Source organism: Podarcis melisellensis, assembly GCF_964234715.1.
Source record: "Podarcis melisellensis genome assembly, chromosome: 4".
Taxonomy (NCBI): domain Eukaryota; kingdom Metazoa; phylum Chordata; class Lepidosauria; order Squamata; family Lacertidae; genus Podarcis; species Podarcis melisellensis.
In genome coordinates this window covers 104,001,783-104,016,406 of record NC_138531.1, presented here as the reverse complement: position 1 = coordinate 104,016,406, position 14,624 = coordinate 104,001,783, and the positions used below count along the sequence as shown (strand labels likewise).

The window sequence follows — 14,624 nt, the reverse complement described above, 5'->3', positions numbered from 1 at the left end:
GACAAGCGATTGAAACTCTGTTTGCAATGCTTTCTTAGGCCCTACTTCCTCCCAGACAACATCCACACCTTCCTCCCTTACCTGGCCTTGAACACGGCTGTCCGACCTCCGGCCCCCATAACCAGCAAATCAGCCTCTCTACCGTGGACTGCAGAGGGTGAACATGAAACCCCTAGAGGTGTTTTGTATAAATATATAATATACATCCCCTCCTGTAACACTGCCAATCTCCCAGCGCCACCCACCCTTCACATTCCACCAAATTTAATCCTCAGTTTTACATACAACCAGCTCATTAAGAAATATGCACAATCCATTTCTCTTCTTTTGCGTCTCAGAAGCCGTCAAGATGCTGCACAATGTGGTCCGTCCTGTCCCTTTCGCTGCTCTTGTTTCCACCTTCAGGCTCCAAGGAGGGGGGCTGATGTAGTAATCTCCACAAAATCCTGGTCTCCTCTCCTTCCTCCCCCCTGAACTCAGAAATCTTCCTGCTTAGCAGACAGTCGATCCAGTTGTCACCCCTCTTTTCTTCTTTGCTGCTTTTATTTCTCATAAGGAAGTCCCAAGGGGGGGGGGGTGTCAAAATCCCTAAAAAGTCCCTCAAGGTTGTTGCTCTCCATCTTCTTTCAGGCAAAGTCCTGACTTCTAAAATTAATCCATCGCAAAGAGGCAAATTTAAAGTCCGCTCTTCCCGAAATCTTTGCATTCCTTGCTTCAGGGGAAGGGAGATGACGCAGATCCCGAAAAAGCCCCATAACTTAAAACATTCACTCCCCTCCTTGCCCCGTTCAAGCAAAGCAGAAATCAGCCTCTTTCCACACAGATGCTCTTCTCCTGCAGCAGAAATCAGGATCCCTTGGAAGGGGGCGTGTGGCTCTTCGCTTGCCAATTGTGTCCCCATTCAAAGCTGTTCCCCGCCCTCCCCACGGGAGTTGGCCAGGGCTGTTCGGGGACAGTCTGAAATCCTTTGCTGAAGGAGCCAGGCAGCTTTCTGGGCCAGCGAATGGCCGGAGGGCTCAAGGAAGGCGCATGCTCTGCGCCCGAGGACACCTGGCTGGCAGTCAGAAGGACAAACGCCACAGGGGGAGCGGCTGCTTCCAAGCCTGGGACTGGGGGAGAACCTCGCCTCTTCTTCGTCTGGGAGAAAGGGATGTCCATCCCGGCTCACAACCCCCCCCCAAAATAAATTACCGGACGAGCGCGGGTCGTGTCCATTCTATACCCTCGGAAGATTAGGGGAGACCTGCCTCATACCCCCATAGACCTCCGCCTGAGACCCCCAAAGGGCGACTTGCCGGGTTCGCTGCCCCCAGGCGTTTTATTTTGCATCGCTTTGTTTGACATTCCAATGAAGGTGGTAAACTCCTTTGATGTTATTATGGGTGTGAAATATGTTGGCGGGGGTGTTTATTGGTTTGCATTTGTTTTTATTTGATTATGTGTTTTGTGTTTTTATATCGTAATTCCATCCTGTGAACCCACAAATTTAATGAAGAAATAAATGGATAAAACGAAATGAATTCCCCCCTCTGCCTACCGATTCGGAGGCAGCTCCGTCCCCGACACCCATCTGGAAAGAGGCAGGGAGGGGCATTGCGGGGGGAGATTGGCCCTTGGGGGTCTCCCTTGGTGGCCCATGTTGGTACCCCCACCCCTTATTCTGGTGGATGGAATCCAGGCAGGGGGAGGGTCCGCATCCCCCTCTGAGTCTCTCCCCCCAATTTCTCCAAAGAAGGAATCACAGAGAGGGCAACAGACCAGGGGCAAATACCAAGAAATGGGTGGGGAGACAGCCAATGAAACCAGTGGGGCCCTGGGAGCATCTGTGGGGGGGGGGGACGTTGCCAGGAATTTGGGGGATAAAGGATTTGGGGACACAGCAGGGGTCTCTGGCTCTGAAAGCACTCAAGCTTCAGGGAGGGGGGCAAAGTGCCACAGAGTCCTGAAACCCCCCAGTGGTGCTCAATGGTTCCTCTTGAGTGACAGAGAAGCCCCACCTTTCCCAGCCCCCCAAGTAACAGGAGGTATTTCTACCGCACACCCCCACGCCAGTCCCCTCCCTCCGTCCCAGAGAAGGAGACACAGGAAACCAGGTCAGATGCAGAGGGAGGATTTATTAGAGGGTCAAGCGTCACATGGGGGCTGGAAGAGGTGTCCCCCACCCCACCCGGTAGGTGGCGAGACCAGCAGGAGGCGGCTGCTTCTCCCTGGGAGTGTCTCAGTGGGACCGGCAGGCCAGCGCATGAGCCACCACCCCAACCAGCTTGTGGAAGGCATGGTGGCAAGCAGGGATGAATTCCTGTCTAAAGGGGGGGTAGCTGGATGGTGATGAGGATGTTGCCCAGGAACTGGAAGAGAAAAAAGAGGGTGACTCCTTCTGCCAGGGGGCCCATGTGTGGGTCACCCTCTCCCCACAACCGATCCCACAGCAGATTCAACATATTGAGGCTGAATCCTGACAAGACAGAAGCACTGTTTAGGGTGGACTGGGAGCAGGCAGATGTGGGGGACTCCCTGGTCCTGAATGGGGTAACTGTGCCCCTGAAGAACCAGGTGCGGACCCTGGGAGTCATTTTGGACTCACAGAGGTCAATGGAGGCACAGGTCATTTCTGTTTCCAGGGCAGATGTCTCCCAGCTCCATCTGGTCCACAGGATGAGACCCTACCTGCCTGCGGACTGTCTTGCCGGGCTGGTGCATGCTCTGGTTATCTCCCGCTTGGACTACTGCAATGCCCCCCATGTGGGGCTACCTTTGAAGGCGACCCTTTTGGCGGTTCCCTCATTGTGAGAGGTGAGGTTACAGGAAACCAGGAAAAGGGCCTCCTCAGTTGTGGTGCCTGCCCTGTGGAATGCCCTTCCACCAGATGTCAAGGAAATGAAAAACTAACTGAAATCTGAATGCAACCCTGTAACAGGAAATGTCTAATGTCTTACCATGTTTTATGTCCTATAAGCCACCCAGAGTGACACACACACACACACACACACACACACACACACACACACACATGGCACTCCCCAGTCCCCCCCCCCAGGCAGCTCTTTGGGGTGGTGGAGCAGCCTCACCCTGAAGTTGAGGGGGTCCATGTGGAGATTGTCGCAGAGGAGTTCACGCATCTCAAAAAAAGGCTCCTTGCTCTTGCACAAAGAGGGCTGGAGAGGGTTCCCTATGCCACTGAAGAACCTCTGGGTCCAGGGGTAGACCACCAGCAGGCTGCAGAGAAGGAACAAAGGAACGAAGGAAGGAAAAAGGGAGAGGCATGGATGGTTATTATCCAAGTGGAAAGAGGAGCTCCTGCCCAACCTGCTTAGAGAGGCGACCACCGCTGGCCTTACCGGACAAGGGCTTTCGCACCAATGACGGTCACATCCACTTCGATGATGATCTGCATCGCGGTCATGATGTCTGGCTGTGGGCTGGGAGCTTCTCTCGGCTGCTGGAGAAAACCTTCTGGGCTGAGCTGGAGCTTCTTCCAGGGCTGGAGCCTTTTATACCCTGCGCCAAAGCTCCTCCTCCTGGATTTGCAGAAGCTGCCCTGGTTTCTGATTTGACCAAATAATGTCCGGCTTTTCCTTAGGACATCCCTATTTCATCTGAGAAAGCCTGAAGGGTATGGTGTAATTGTGAGAATATAGTTCCATTCCACCTTAAAAGGGTCAGGCATGACTGTTGTGTATCACATGCCTGTTTACGTCCTGCACAGTCTGCTGGGAACCTCTGTTGTATGTTGCCTTTGTGTTACGGCTGTTTTGCCGGAGACGAAGGGATGCAGACATGTTTTGCTGTGTTCCTGAACAATGCTGAATAAATGCTGTAAATAATGCTTACATCTGCCTCTGTGCACCACATCTGCTGTGTGATGATTTACACACTCTGCTGACAGAGCGGGCACGGGTCTCTAAGCGTATCTGAGGCTCGTGTCGCTGGCTGACTGATGCTGCTCCACTGGAGACCGGTGATCGTCCAGAGTAAGCTGGGGGCCTGCCTGATGCCGTCGTTTCTGCGGCAGTATCCCAACAGTGATGCCGCTCCAGAGCCAAGGAGACAAGCAACTATACAACTTTTAAAAGACACTTGAAGGCAGCCCTGGATAGGGAAGTCCCAAAGGAGCGTCTCCACCCCCATCGCTCAGCCTGGACAGTGAGGTCCTCCTCCTCCAGTGCTTCAGCTACAGGGTACCAGGCAAAGGGCCTTCTTGGCAGTGGCTCCCTCCCTGTGGAAAGACATCAGATGTCAACCTGGGTGGCCTTAAAGACGGACTAGACAGATTCATGAAGGAGAAGCTCTAATGGCTCCTAGTCTGGCTGGCTTTGCTCTCCCTCCAGCATCAGAGGCAGCGATGCTTCTGAATCCCACTTGCAGGAAACGGCGTCAAGGGAGAGGCTCTGGGGCTCCAATCCTGCTTGCCCATTGGGGTCCATAGTTGGCCATTGGGAGAAGAGGATCCTGAACTCGATGGGTCCCCTTTGGCCTGAAGGTGCCCGCCGAGTCCCACGGTCACAGGCTTCACCCGCCTGTGATTTCGAAGGGGTCCCCACTTCTCCGCAGCGGCAAGACCCGATTTCCGCGGAGCTACTCCCTCAAGACTAGAGGGAATCCGCCATTGCTGATGGCACCGCCTCCGGAAGTCTTGATGGGTCCCCTTTGGCCTGACCCAGAAGGCTCTGACTTTTGTCATTCCAAATCTTAAGGAACCTAGGGAAATGGAGTTCTGTGAGGGAGCCCTAGGAATTTCCAAAAGAACTTCCAACTTTCCCACTGCTGTTCTCTCCCCATGCTGTCAAACCTGAATGTAAGCTCCCTGGGGCAGATTCCTGTCCTACTTTCCAAGAACCCTCAATTGTTAAATGGCAAAATAATATTAATAATAATAATAATAATAATAATCTGAAAGTGCACTTAATTATCCTCAGTAAGCTCAATTATCCTCAAGAGACAAGCGATTGAAACTCTGTTTGCAATGCTTTCTTAGGCCCTGCTTCCTCCCAGACAACATCCACACCTTCCTCCCTTACCTGGCCTTGAACACGGCTGTCCGACCTCCGGCCCCCATAACCAGCAAATCAGCCTCTCTACCGTGGACTGCAGAGGGTGAACATGAAACCCCTAGAGGTGTTTTGTATAAATATATAATATACATCCCCTCCTGTAACACTGCCAATCTCCCAGCGCCACCCACCCTTCACATTCCACCAAATTTAATCCTCAGTTTTACATACAACCAGCTCATTAAGAAATATGCACAATCCATTTCTCTTCTTTTGCGTCTCAGAAGCCGTCAAGATGCTGCACAATGTGGTCCGTCCTGTCCCTTTCGCTGCTCTTGTTTCCACCTTCAGGCTCCAAGGAGGGGGGCTGATGTAGTAATCTCCACAAAATCCTGGTCTCCTCTCCTTCCTCCCCCCTGAACTCAGAGATCTTCCTGCTTAGCAGACATTCGATCCAGTTGTCACCCCTCTTTTCTTCTTTGCTGCTTTTATTTCTCATAAGGAAGTCCCAAGGGGGGGTCAAAAGCCCTCAAAAGTCCCTCAAGGTTGTTGCTCTCCATCTTCTTTCAGGCAAAGTCCTGACTTCTAAAATTAATCCATCGCAAAGAGGCAAATTTAAAGTCCGCTCTTCCCGAAATCTTTGCATTCCTTGCTTCAGGGGAAGGGAGATGACGCAGATCCCGCAAAAGCCCCATAACTTAAAACATTCCCTCCCCTCCTTGCCCCGTTCAAGCAAAGCAGAAATCAGCCTCTTTCCAAAGAGATCCTCTTCTCCTGCAGCAGAAATCAGGATCTCTTCCACGGGGGCGGGAGCCTCTTCGCTTGCCAGTTGTGTCCCCATTCAAAGCTGTTCCCCGCCCTCCCCACAGGAGTTGGCCAGGGCTGTTCGGGGACAGTCTGAAATCCTTTGCTGAAGGAGCCAGGCAGCTTTCTGGGCCAGCGAATGGCCTGAGGGCGCAAGGAAGGCGCTTGCTCTGCGCCCGAGGACACCTGGCTGGCAGTCAGAAGGACAAAAGCCACAGGGGGAGCGGCTGCTTCCAAGCCTGGGACTGGGGGAGAACCTCGCCTCTGCTTCGTCGGGGAGACAGCGATTTCCATCCCGGCTCACAAACCCCCCAAAATAAATTAACAGACGAGCGCGGGTCGTGCCCATTCTATACCCTCGGAAGGTTAGGGGAGACCTGCCCCATACCCCATAGACCTCCGCCTGGGACCCCCAAAGGGCGACTTGCCGGGTTCACTGCCCCCCTGGCGTTTTATTTTGCATCGCTTTGTTTGACATTTCAATGAAGGTGGTAAACTCCTTTGATGTTATTATGGGTGTGAAATATGTTGGCGGGGGTGTTTATTGGGTTGTATTTGTTTTTATTTGATTATGTGTTTTGTTTTTTCATATCGCAATTCCATCCTGTGAACCTCCAAATTTAATGAAGAAATAAATGGATAAAACGAAATGAACTCCCCCCTCTCCCTGCCGATTAAGAGGCAGCTCCGTCCCCGACACCCATCTGGAAAGAGGCAGGGAGGGGCATTGCGGGGGGGGAGTGGCCCTTGGGAATCTCCCTGGGTGGCCATGTTGGTACCCCCACCCCTTATTCAGAGGGATGGAATCCAGAGTAGGGGAAGGGTCCGCAACACCCTCTGAGTCTTTCGCCCCCAATTTCTCCACAGTAGGAAGAAGAGAGAGGGCAACTGGCCAGAACTGGGTGGGGAGATGACCGGGGGGGGCAATTGGGGCATGGGGGGGTCAGTCTGGCAGGAGCTTTGAGGGTGAAGGATTTGGGGAAACAGCGGGGGTCCCTGGTTCCGAAAAGCACTCCAGCTTCAGGGAGAGGGGCAAAGTGCCACAGAGTCTTGAACCCCCTCCCCGCAGTGGTGCTCAATGGTTCCTCTTGAGTGACAGAGAAGACCCCCCCTTTCCGGTCGGCGCCAGCGTTAATGGCGGTCCTAGCTTCGGAGCTCCGAAGCAGGACTGCTCCGTGAGTTCGGGTCTGACCCGCTACGGCGAGCGGGGGACCCCTAAAATCACAGGCGCTGAAGCCTGTGAACAAGGAGATTCGGTGGGCACCTTTGCGCCCCCCGGTATCGCGAAAGAGCCTTTTTAAAGGCTCCGGAGCGGCATCGGGTGTGAGCGCGGTGCTGAGGATCGCAACCCAGCTCACGGAGCGAAGCCGCGTCGCCATTGACGGAGAGCGTCGATTCCTTCCTGAAACTACTGATTGGAAACAATACCCGTGAGTAAGAACAATAAATAAAGGGAACGGGACTTTAAAATCTGAGAAGATTTGGCTGAAAACGGGAGAGGCAAAAAGTAAGGAAGTCAGCCCCCCGGAGCTACATGATTGATTGAGCAACGAAAAGAGCAAGCTGTGTTTAAAGGGGACGTTTTTATGCTTTCTAAACTGGTTGAACTTGACATCGGAAGAGGACCTCCCCCCCCCAATGAGCAGAAGAGGGGGGGGGAAGAAATTTGACTTAATTTTATCTGCTCAAGAAGGGAGACTTGAATGGGAAACCTTCCACTGCCGATACTCTGGTCAGGCTGCCGGGGAAGTGAGCGCCTGAAGTGAGCTGTCAAACTTGATTTGAGGATACAAAGTAAGATTTGTCTGATACAAAATAACGGGATTTTAGCGGACAAAAACTGTAACTTTCAAACTGCAAAAAGTAGGGTTTGTATTTGGACTTTCGCTTTTGGAACTTTGCATGGCTATTTCTCTCCCTGTTTCTTTGTTTCCGTGTTGGATATAATGTACTCCCTCTAGAGGCTTAAAAGAGAGACTGTTGCATTGAGATATAAACAGTGGGATTTTCCAGCTGCAACTGTTCCTGTGAGAACGACCTTGAGATATGAGCGGCCCACTGGATGAAATATCAACAAGATCAAAGGCAAAACAGGCTCAGGCTCAAAAGAAAAGAGGCTCCTTGACAGGAGCAACAGCAACACAGGACAGAACAACAACGGTATCAATGGATTCCATGACACAGGCTCTACTCAAGATAAATGAATCTTTAGAATCGCTTACTAGGCAATCTACAGAGAATTCCAAAAAACTGACGGAATTGACAACAAGACTGGATTTGAATACGACAATTATATCGACTAATACAGATTCTATAAATCGATTAATTCAAGAAAGTGCAGAGACGAGGAAAATAGCCGAAAACGCGAGGACCACGGCCGAGGAAACCAAAGGGAAATTTGTCCCTATTGCAAGGAAGGTACATGAGCATGATGAAGCCCTGGCCCTTATGGAACTCGAGAGGAAAGGCAAGAATTTGAAATTGAGACTGGTACCTGAGGAGGAGGAGGACAAGCTTGGGGAATTCCTTACAGATAAGTTTCAAGAATTTTGGAGTGAAGAGTTGGGAGAAGAGGAAGAGGAATTTACAATAACTACAGCCTTCCGGATTGGAAGAAAGCAAGGCAAGAAGCCAAGGGATTGCTTAATAACTTTTAGATCCAAGGAAGAGAGAGATAAAATATTGAACCTACATTTCCAGAAGGCATTGGTTATCAAAAATTCCCAGATACAGATCTTCAAAGATATTCCCAGATACTTTTTGGAGGTGAGATCACAATTTAAAGACTTAGTCGGAATTTTAAAACAAAACAACATTCAATTCAGGTGGGAATTCCCACAAGGATTGTCCTTTAACTTCAAAGGGAAGAAAATTAAAATAAAAACAATTCAAGATAAAGAACACTTCTTGGAGAGGAATCTTGAGGACTTTCAGAAAGGAACTGTAGAGGGGGGAACACTGGACATTACCAACCTATCGTTTGGATTGAACCAAGCACCGACGGACGAGGAACAAGAACTTGGAGCAGTGGGTGGGAAAAGTACCCAATAATAAAAATGTCTCTGCAACTTCTGAGTTGGAACTGTAATGGTCTAAACCATCCCCGAAAAAGAGATCAAGTTTTTCATATATTAAAGAAAGAACAATTAGATATAATTTGTTTGCAAGAAACCCATATTGCCAGGATACATAGGAAACTTCTGATAAATAAGAGATTAGGACTGGAATTTATTTCCTCGGACAAAGTCAAGAAAAGAGGGGTGGTGATTTATGCCAAGGAAAAATGGGAACCAAAAATGATTTTCAAAGATGATGAAGGAAGATACCTGGCAGTAGAAATTCAAATTCAAGGAGAAAAGATCTTAATTGTTGGAGTTTACGCACCCAATGAGGGGAAGGCAGAGTTCTTCAAGAAGTTGCATGAGACTTTAATGGACTTTATGGACTTTAAAATTATAATGATGGGAGACTTCAACGGAGTGGTCTCCACAAACATGGATAAGGCACAAAGACAAGTAATATCTAAAGATGGGAGACTACCAAAGACCTTTTTCGAACTCACTGACACCATGGACTTGATTGACATTTGGAGAACTAGGAACCCTCTGGAAAGAGAGGGTACCTTTTTCTCGGAAGCAAAAATGACCTGGACTAGAATTGATCAAATTTGGATTTCTAGCAGTCTGGCACCAAGAGTGAAAAAAACAGAAATCTGCACAAAAACCTGCTCCGACCATAATGCAGTCAAGATGGAAATGAAGTTAACAACGGCTGGAACCTTCAGATGGAGAATGAATGACACCCTATTTAGAGATGAAGAAATTTACCAAAAGGCCCAAAAAATATTGAAGGATTACTTTGAGATAAATTTGAGAACGGAGGTGGAAAAAAGAATAGTATGGGACGCAAGCAAGGCCGTGATGCGGGGATTCCTAATTCAGCAAAACTCTATAAAAAGGAAGAAACAAAATGAGAGGAAGGAAAAGATTTTGAATCAGATAAAGGAAGGAGAAAAGAAACTGAGATCCAAACCGAAGTCTCATGAGATTTTAAGAGAAATAAAGTACCACCAGACGCAATATATGGAACTGATGAATCAGGAAATAGAATGGAAGATAAAGCAAATGAGACAAAGGACATTTGAATCGGCAGATAAATGTGGGAAACTGCTGTCATGGCAATTGAAAAAGAGGCAAAAGTTAAACACGGTGACATCCCTGGAAATAGATGGGAAAATTATCAACAAACCAAATGAAATAAGCAACTGTTTTCAAAGTTTCTTCAAAAAACTTTATGCACATGGGCCTACAAATGAACAAGAAATAGAAGACTTTGTTAAAAAATATGGACTATCAAAGATTTCAGAGCAAAATAAAAGGATTTTGAATGAAAAAATTACAGAACAAGAAATAGAGGGTGCCATCCAGAATATGAAATTGGGGAAATCACCAGGACCAGATGGTTTGACTGCAAAATACTATAAAGATCTTAAAGAATGGCTAATACAGCCATTGAAGGAAGTATGCAACCAGATATTAGAGGGGAAAAAGGCTCCCGAATCGTGGAAAGATGCATTTATCTCACTTATACCGAAGACAGAAACTGAGAAACACCAAGTTAAAAACTACCGCCCTATATCACTCCTGAATATGGATTATAAAATTTTTGCAGACGTTTTAGCAAAAAGATTTAAGAGAGTTTTGACGGAGGAGATTCATAAGAACCAAACAGGCTTTCTCCCAGGGAGACATATGTCAGAAAATGTGAGGAACATTATAGACATTTTGGAGATGCTAGAGGTGGACATTAATAGAAAGGCAGTTCTGATCTTTGTGGACGCGGAGAAGGCCTTTGACAACATTTCTTGGAAATTCATGAAGAAGAATCTCCATGGGATGGGGGTAGGTCAAGGGTTTGAAAACGGTATAGGTGCAATATATTCTGAACAAAGAGCGAAACTAATTGTGAACAATGTGGTAATGGATGAAATACCAATAGAGAAAGGCACACGACAGGGATGCCCTATATCCCCTTTACTGTTTATATCGGTCCTGGAGGTTTTATTAAACATGATTAGGAAGGACCAGCTGGTAAAAGGAATACAGGTCGGATCTAAACAATATAAGTTAAGGGCATTTGCAGATGATTTAGTGCTAACTCTGCAACAGCCAGAAGCTAGTACCAAAAGAGTTCTAGAATTAATGGAGATATTCGGCCAGGTCGCAGGATTTAAATTGAACAAACAGAAAACAAAGGTGCTGGAAAAAAATCTAACAAAAGAGGAAAAAGATAGGTTTCAAAGTGAAACTGGGTTGGAAATAGAAAAAAAGGTTAAGTACCTGGGGGTAAACTTGACACCAAAAAATGTGAATCTATTTAAAGACAACTATGAAAAATGCTGGACAGAAGTTAAGAAAGATCTAGACATATGGTCCAGGCTGAAACTTTCCTTGTTAGGCCGAATTGCTGTTATCAAGATGAATGTATTGCCAAGAATGTTGTTTTTATTTCAGACGTTGCAGATTCTAGACAAAATGGACTGTTTCAAGAGGTGGCAGAAAGACATATCTAAATTTGTCTGGCAGGGCAAAAAGCCCAGAATAAAATTTAAGATCTTAACTGATGCAAAAGATAGAGGGGGCTTTGCCCTGCCAGATTTAAGACTTTATTATGAATCAGCAGCTTTTTGCTGGTTGAAGCAATGGCTACTTCTTGAAGACACAGACATTCTTGATCTGGAAGGATATGACAATAGTTTTGGTTGGCATGCATATTTGTGGTATGACAAGGTAAAGGTGTATAAAAGTTTTAAGAACCATATTGTCAGGAAAGCATTGTACAATGTTTGGGATAGATATAAGGATTTATTGGAAAGTAAAACCCCCAGTGGTTGTCACCAATGGAAGCGAAAGCAGTGAAAAAAATTAATATGGACTCTAATTGGCCTAAGTACTGTGAAATTTTAGAATATGATGGTGAAAGACTGAAGCTACAAAGTTTTGAGAAGCTAAAGCATAAAGTTCGAGACTGGCTACACTACCGTCAGATAAATGAGGTGTTTAAGCAGGACAGGAAACTTGGTTTTCAGAAGGAGAGGTCGAAGTTAGAAACAGAATTGCTAGAATCCAATACTAAAAACCTATCTAAAATGTATAATTTGCTGCTGAAATGGAATACACAGGATGAAACAGTGAAATCAGCTATGATTAAATGGGCACAGGATATTGGTCATGACATTATGTTTGACGACTGGGAACAGTTATGGACCACCGATGTTAAATTTACGGCATGTAATGCCCTGAAAGAGAATATAATGAAAATGATCTATAGGTGGTACATGACCCCAGTCAAACTTGCAAAGATTTACCATTTGCCCAATAACAAATGTTGGAAATGTAATGAGGCTGAAGGTACCTTTTACCATCTTTGGTGGACCTGCCCAAAGATTAAGGCCTACTGGGAAATGATTTATAACGAAATTAAGAAAGTCCTTAAGTGGACATTTGTAAAGAAACCGGAGGCTTTTCTCTTGGGCATGGTCGGCCAACTGGTATCAAAGAAGGATAAGACATTTTTTATGTATGCAACTACAGCAGCAAGAATCCTGTTGGCAAAGTATTGGAAGATGCAAGAATTACCTACTCTGGAAGAATGGCAATCGAAGGTGATCGAATATATGGGACTGGCAGAGATGACCGGCAGAATCCGTGACCAGAGGAAAGAGACAGTGGAGGAGGACTGGGGGAAATTTAAAGTATATCTAAAAAATTATTGCAAAATTGTGGACTGATAAGATGTTAAGGGGTAGGAAACAAAGAACTACAGCTGTAAATCTTAAATTTTAAGGAAATCCAAAAGGGACTTAATCAAAGACTGATCGATGAGTTGCTCGAAAAAATGGTAAAATAAGGATGTGGCGAAGGGAAGGCATGGGGAAGTCAATTTTTGTTGTCTGTTTTTGATGTTTGTGTTTGTTTTGTATTGTTATTAATATGTGTAAAAACTAATAAAAATATTAAAAAAAAAAGAGAGAAGACCCCCCCTTTCCATGCCCCCCCAACTAACCCCCCACGCCCAGGCCAGTCCCCTCCCAGAGAAGGAGACACAGGAAACCAGGTCAGATGCAGAGGGAGGATTTATTAGAGGGTCAAGCGTCACATGGGGGCTGGAAGGGGAGACCAGCAGGAGGCGGCCGCTTCTCCCTGGGGGGTGTCTCAGTGGGACCGGCGGGCCAGCGCATGAGGCACCACCCCGACCAGCTTGTGGAAGGAATGGTGGCAAGCAGGGGTGAATTCCTGTCCAAGGGGGGGGCTAGGAGGAGGGTGATGAGGACCTCGCCCAGGAGCTGGAAGAGAAAAGAGAGGGTGACTTCTTCTGCTAGGGGGCCCATGTGTGGGACTCTCCCCACAACAGATCCCACAACAGATTCAACAGATTGAGACTGTATTCTGACAAGACAGAAGCACTGTTTGGGGTGGACTGGGAGCAGGCAGGTGTGTGTGGGGGGGACTCCCTGGTCCTGAATGGGGTAACTGTGCCCCTGAAGAACCAGTTGCGCAGCCTGGGAGTCATTTTGGACTCACAGCTGTCCATGGAGGCACAGGTCATTTCTGTTTCCAGGGCAGCTGTCTCCCAGCTCCATCTGGTCCACAGGATGAGACCCTACCTGCCTGCGGACTGTCTCGCCAGAGTGGTGCATGCTCTGGTTATCTCCCGCTTGGACTACTGCAATGCCCCCCATGTGGGGCTACCTTTGAAGGTCTATGCGGAAACTGCAACTAATCCAGAATGCGGCAGCTAGACTGGTGACTGGCAGTGGCTGTTAAGATCGCCGAGCACAATTCAAAGTTTTGGTGCTGACCTTGAAAGCCCTGAAAGGCCTCAGCCCTGTATACCCAAAGGAGGGTCTCCACCCCCATTGTTCAGCCCAGACTCTAAGGTCCAGCTCCCTTTTGGCGGTTCCCTCACTGTGAGAGGTGAGGTTACAGGGAAGCAGACAGAGGGCCTTCTCGGTTGTGGCGCCCGCCCTGTGGAATGCCCTCCCACCAGATGTCAACTAACTGAAATCTGAAGGCAACCCTATATCAGGAAATGTCTAATGTCTTACAATGTTTTATGTCCTGTGAGACACCCAGAGTGACACACACACACACACACACACACGGCACCCCCAGTCCTCCCCCCCAGCCAGGCATCCCCTTGGGGCGGGGGAGCAGCCTCACCCTGAAGTTGAGGGGGTCCACGTGGAGCTTGTCGCAGAGCAATTCACGCAGCTCGGAAAAAGTCTCCTTGACCTCGTGCAAAGAGGGCTGGAGAGGTTCCTAATGAGACGGCAGGGCTGGAGAGGTTCCCAAAGTTAGCAAAGGTCCTCTCGCACCAGGGGTAGACCACCAGCAGGCTGCAAAGAAGGAAGAAATGAAGGAAGGAAGGAAAAAGGGAGAGGCATGGATGGTTATTATCCAGGTGGAAAGAGGAGCACCTGCCCAACCTGCCCAGGCAACCACCCCTGGCCTTACCTGGCAAGGGCTTCCCCACCAATGACGGCCACATCCATTCTCATCAAAATAGTGGTGATGAGATCGGTCATGATGTCTGGCTGTGGGCTGGGAGCTTCTCTTGGCTGCTGGAGAAAACCTTCTGGGCTGAGCTGGAGCTCCTTCCAGGGCTGGAGCCTTTTCTATCCTGCGCCAAAGCTCCTCCTCCCAGATTTACAGAAGCCGTCCTGGTTTCTGATTTGATCAAATAATGGTGAAGTAATAATCATGGTGAAGTAATAATCATCATCTGTAAGTGCACTTAATTATCCTCAACGTGCTCAATTATCCTCGA

At 48.0% G+C, this 14,624-nt stretch overlaps 1 protein-coding gene across 4 annotated transcripts in view; it reads right to left on the bottom strand.

The window, feature by feature from the left end:
* LOC309369359 (hemoglobin subunit beta-like) overlaps nucleotides 1-14,397 on the bottom strand; it is a 67,261-nt gene extending 52,864 nt beyond the window's left edge. The window contains exons 1-3 of one of the 4 annotated variants that reach the window (XM_081910236.1): nucleotides 14,312-14,397; nucleotides 3,069-3,216; nucleotides 2,100-2,348 (exon numbers count right to left, since the gene is read on the bottom strand). In XM_081910236.1, coding sequence (XP_081766362.1) covers nucleotides 2,304-2,348; nucleotides 3,069-3,216; nucleotides 14,312-14,382 — 264 coding nt within the window. In that variant the 5' untranslated portion in view covers nucleotides 14,383-14,397 and the 3' untranslated portion in view covers nucleotides 2,100-2,303. Of the gene's footprint in view, nucleotides 1-2,099; nucleotides 2,349-3,068; nucleotides 3,217-3,338; nucleotides 3,588-13,010; nucleotides 13,141-14,017; nucleotides 14,194-14,311 lie in introns of those variants that run through there. The other 3 variants (XM_081910237.1, XR_014168043.1, XM_081910238.1) reach the window with 3 other exon arrangements.
* Between the last annotated feature and the right edge of the window lie 227 nt (nucleotides 14,398-14,624).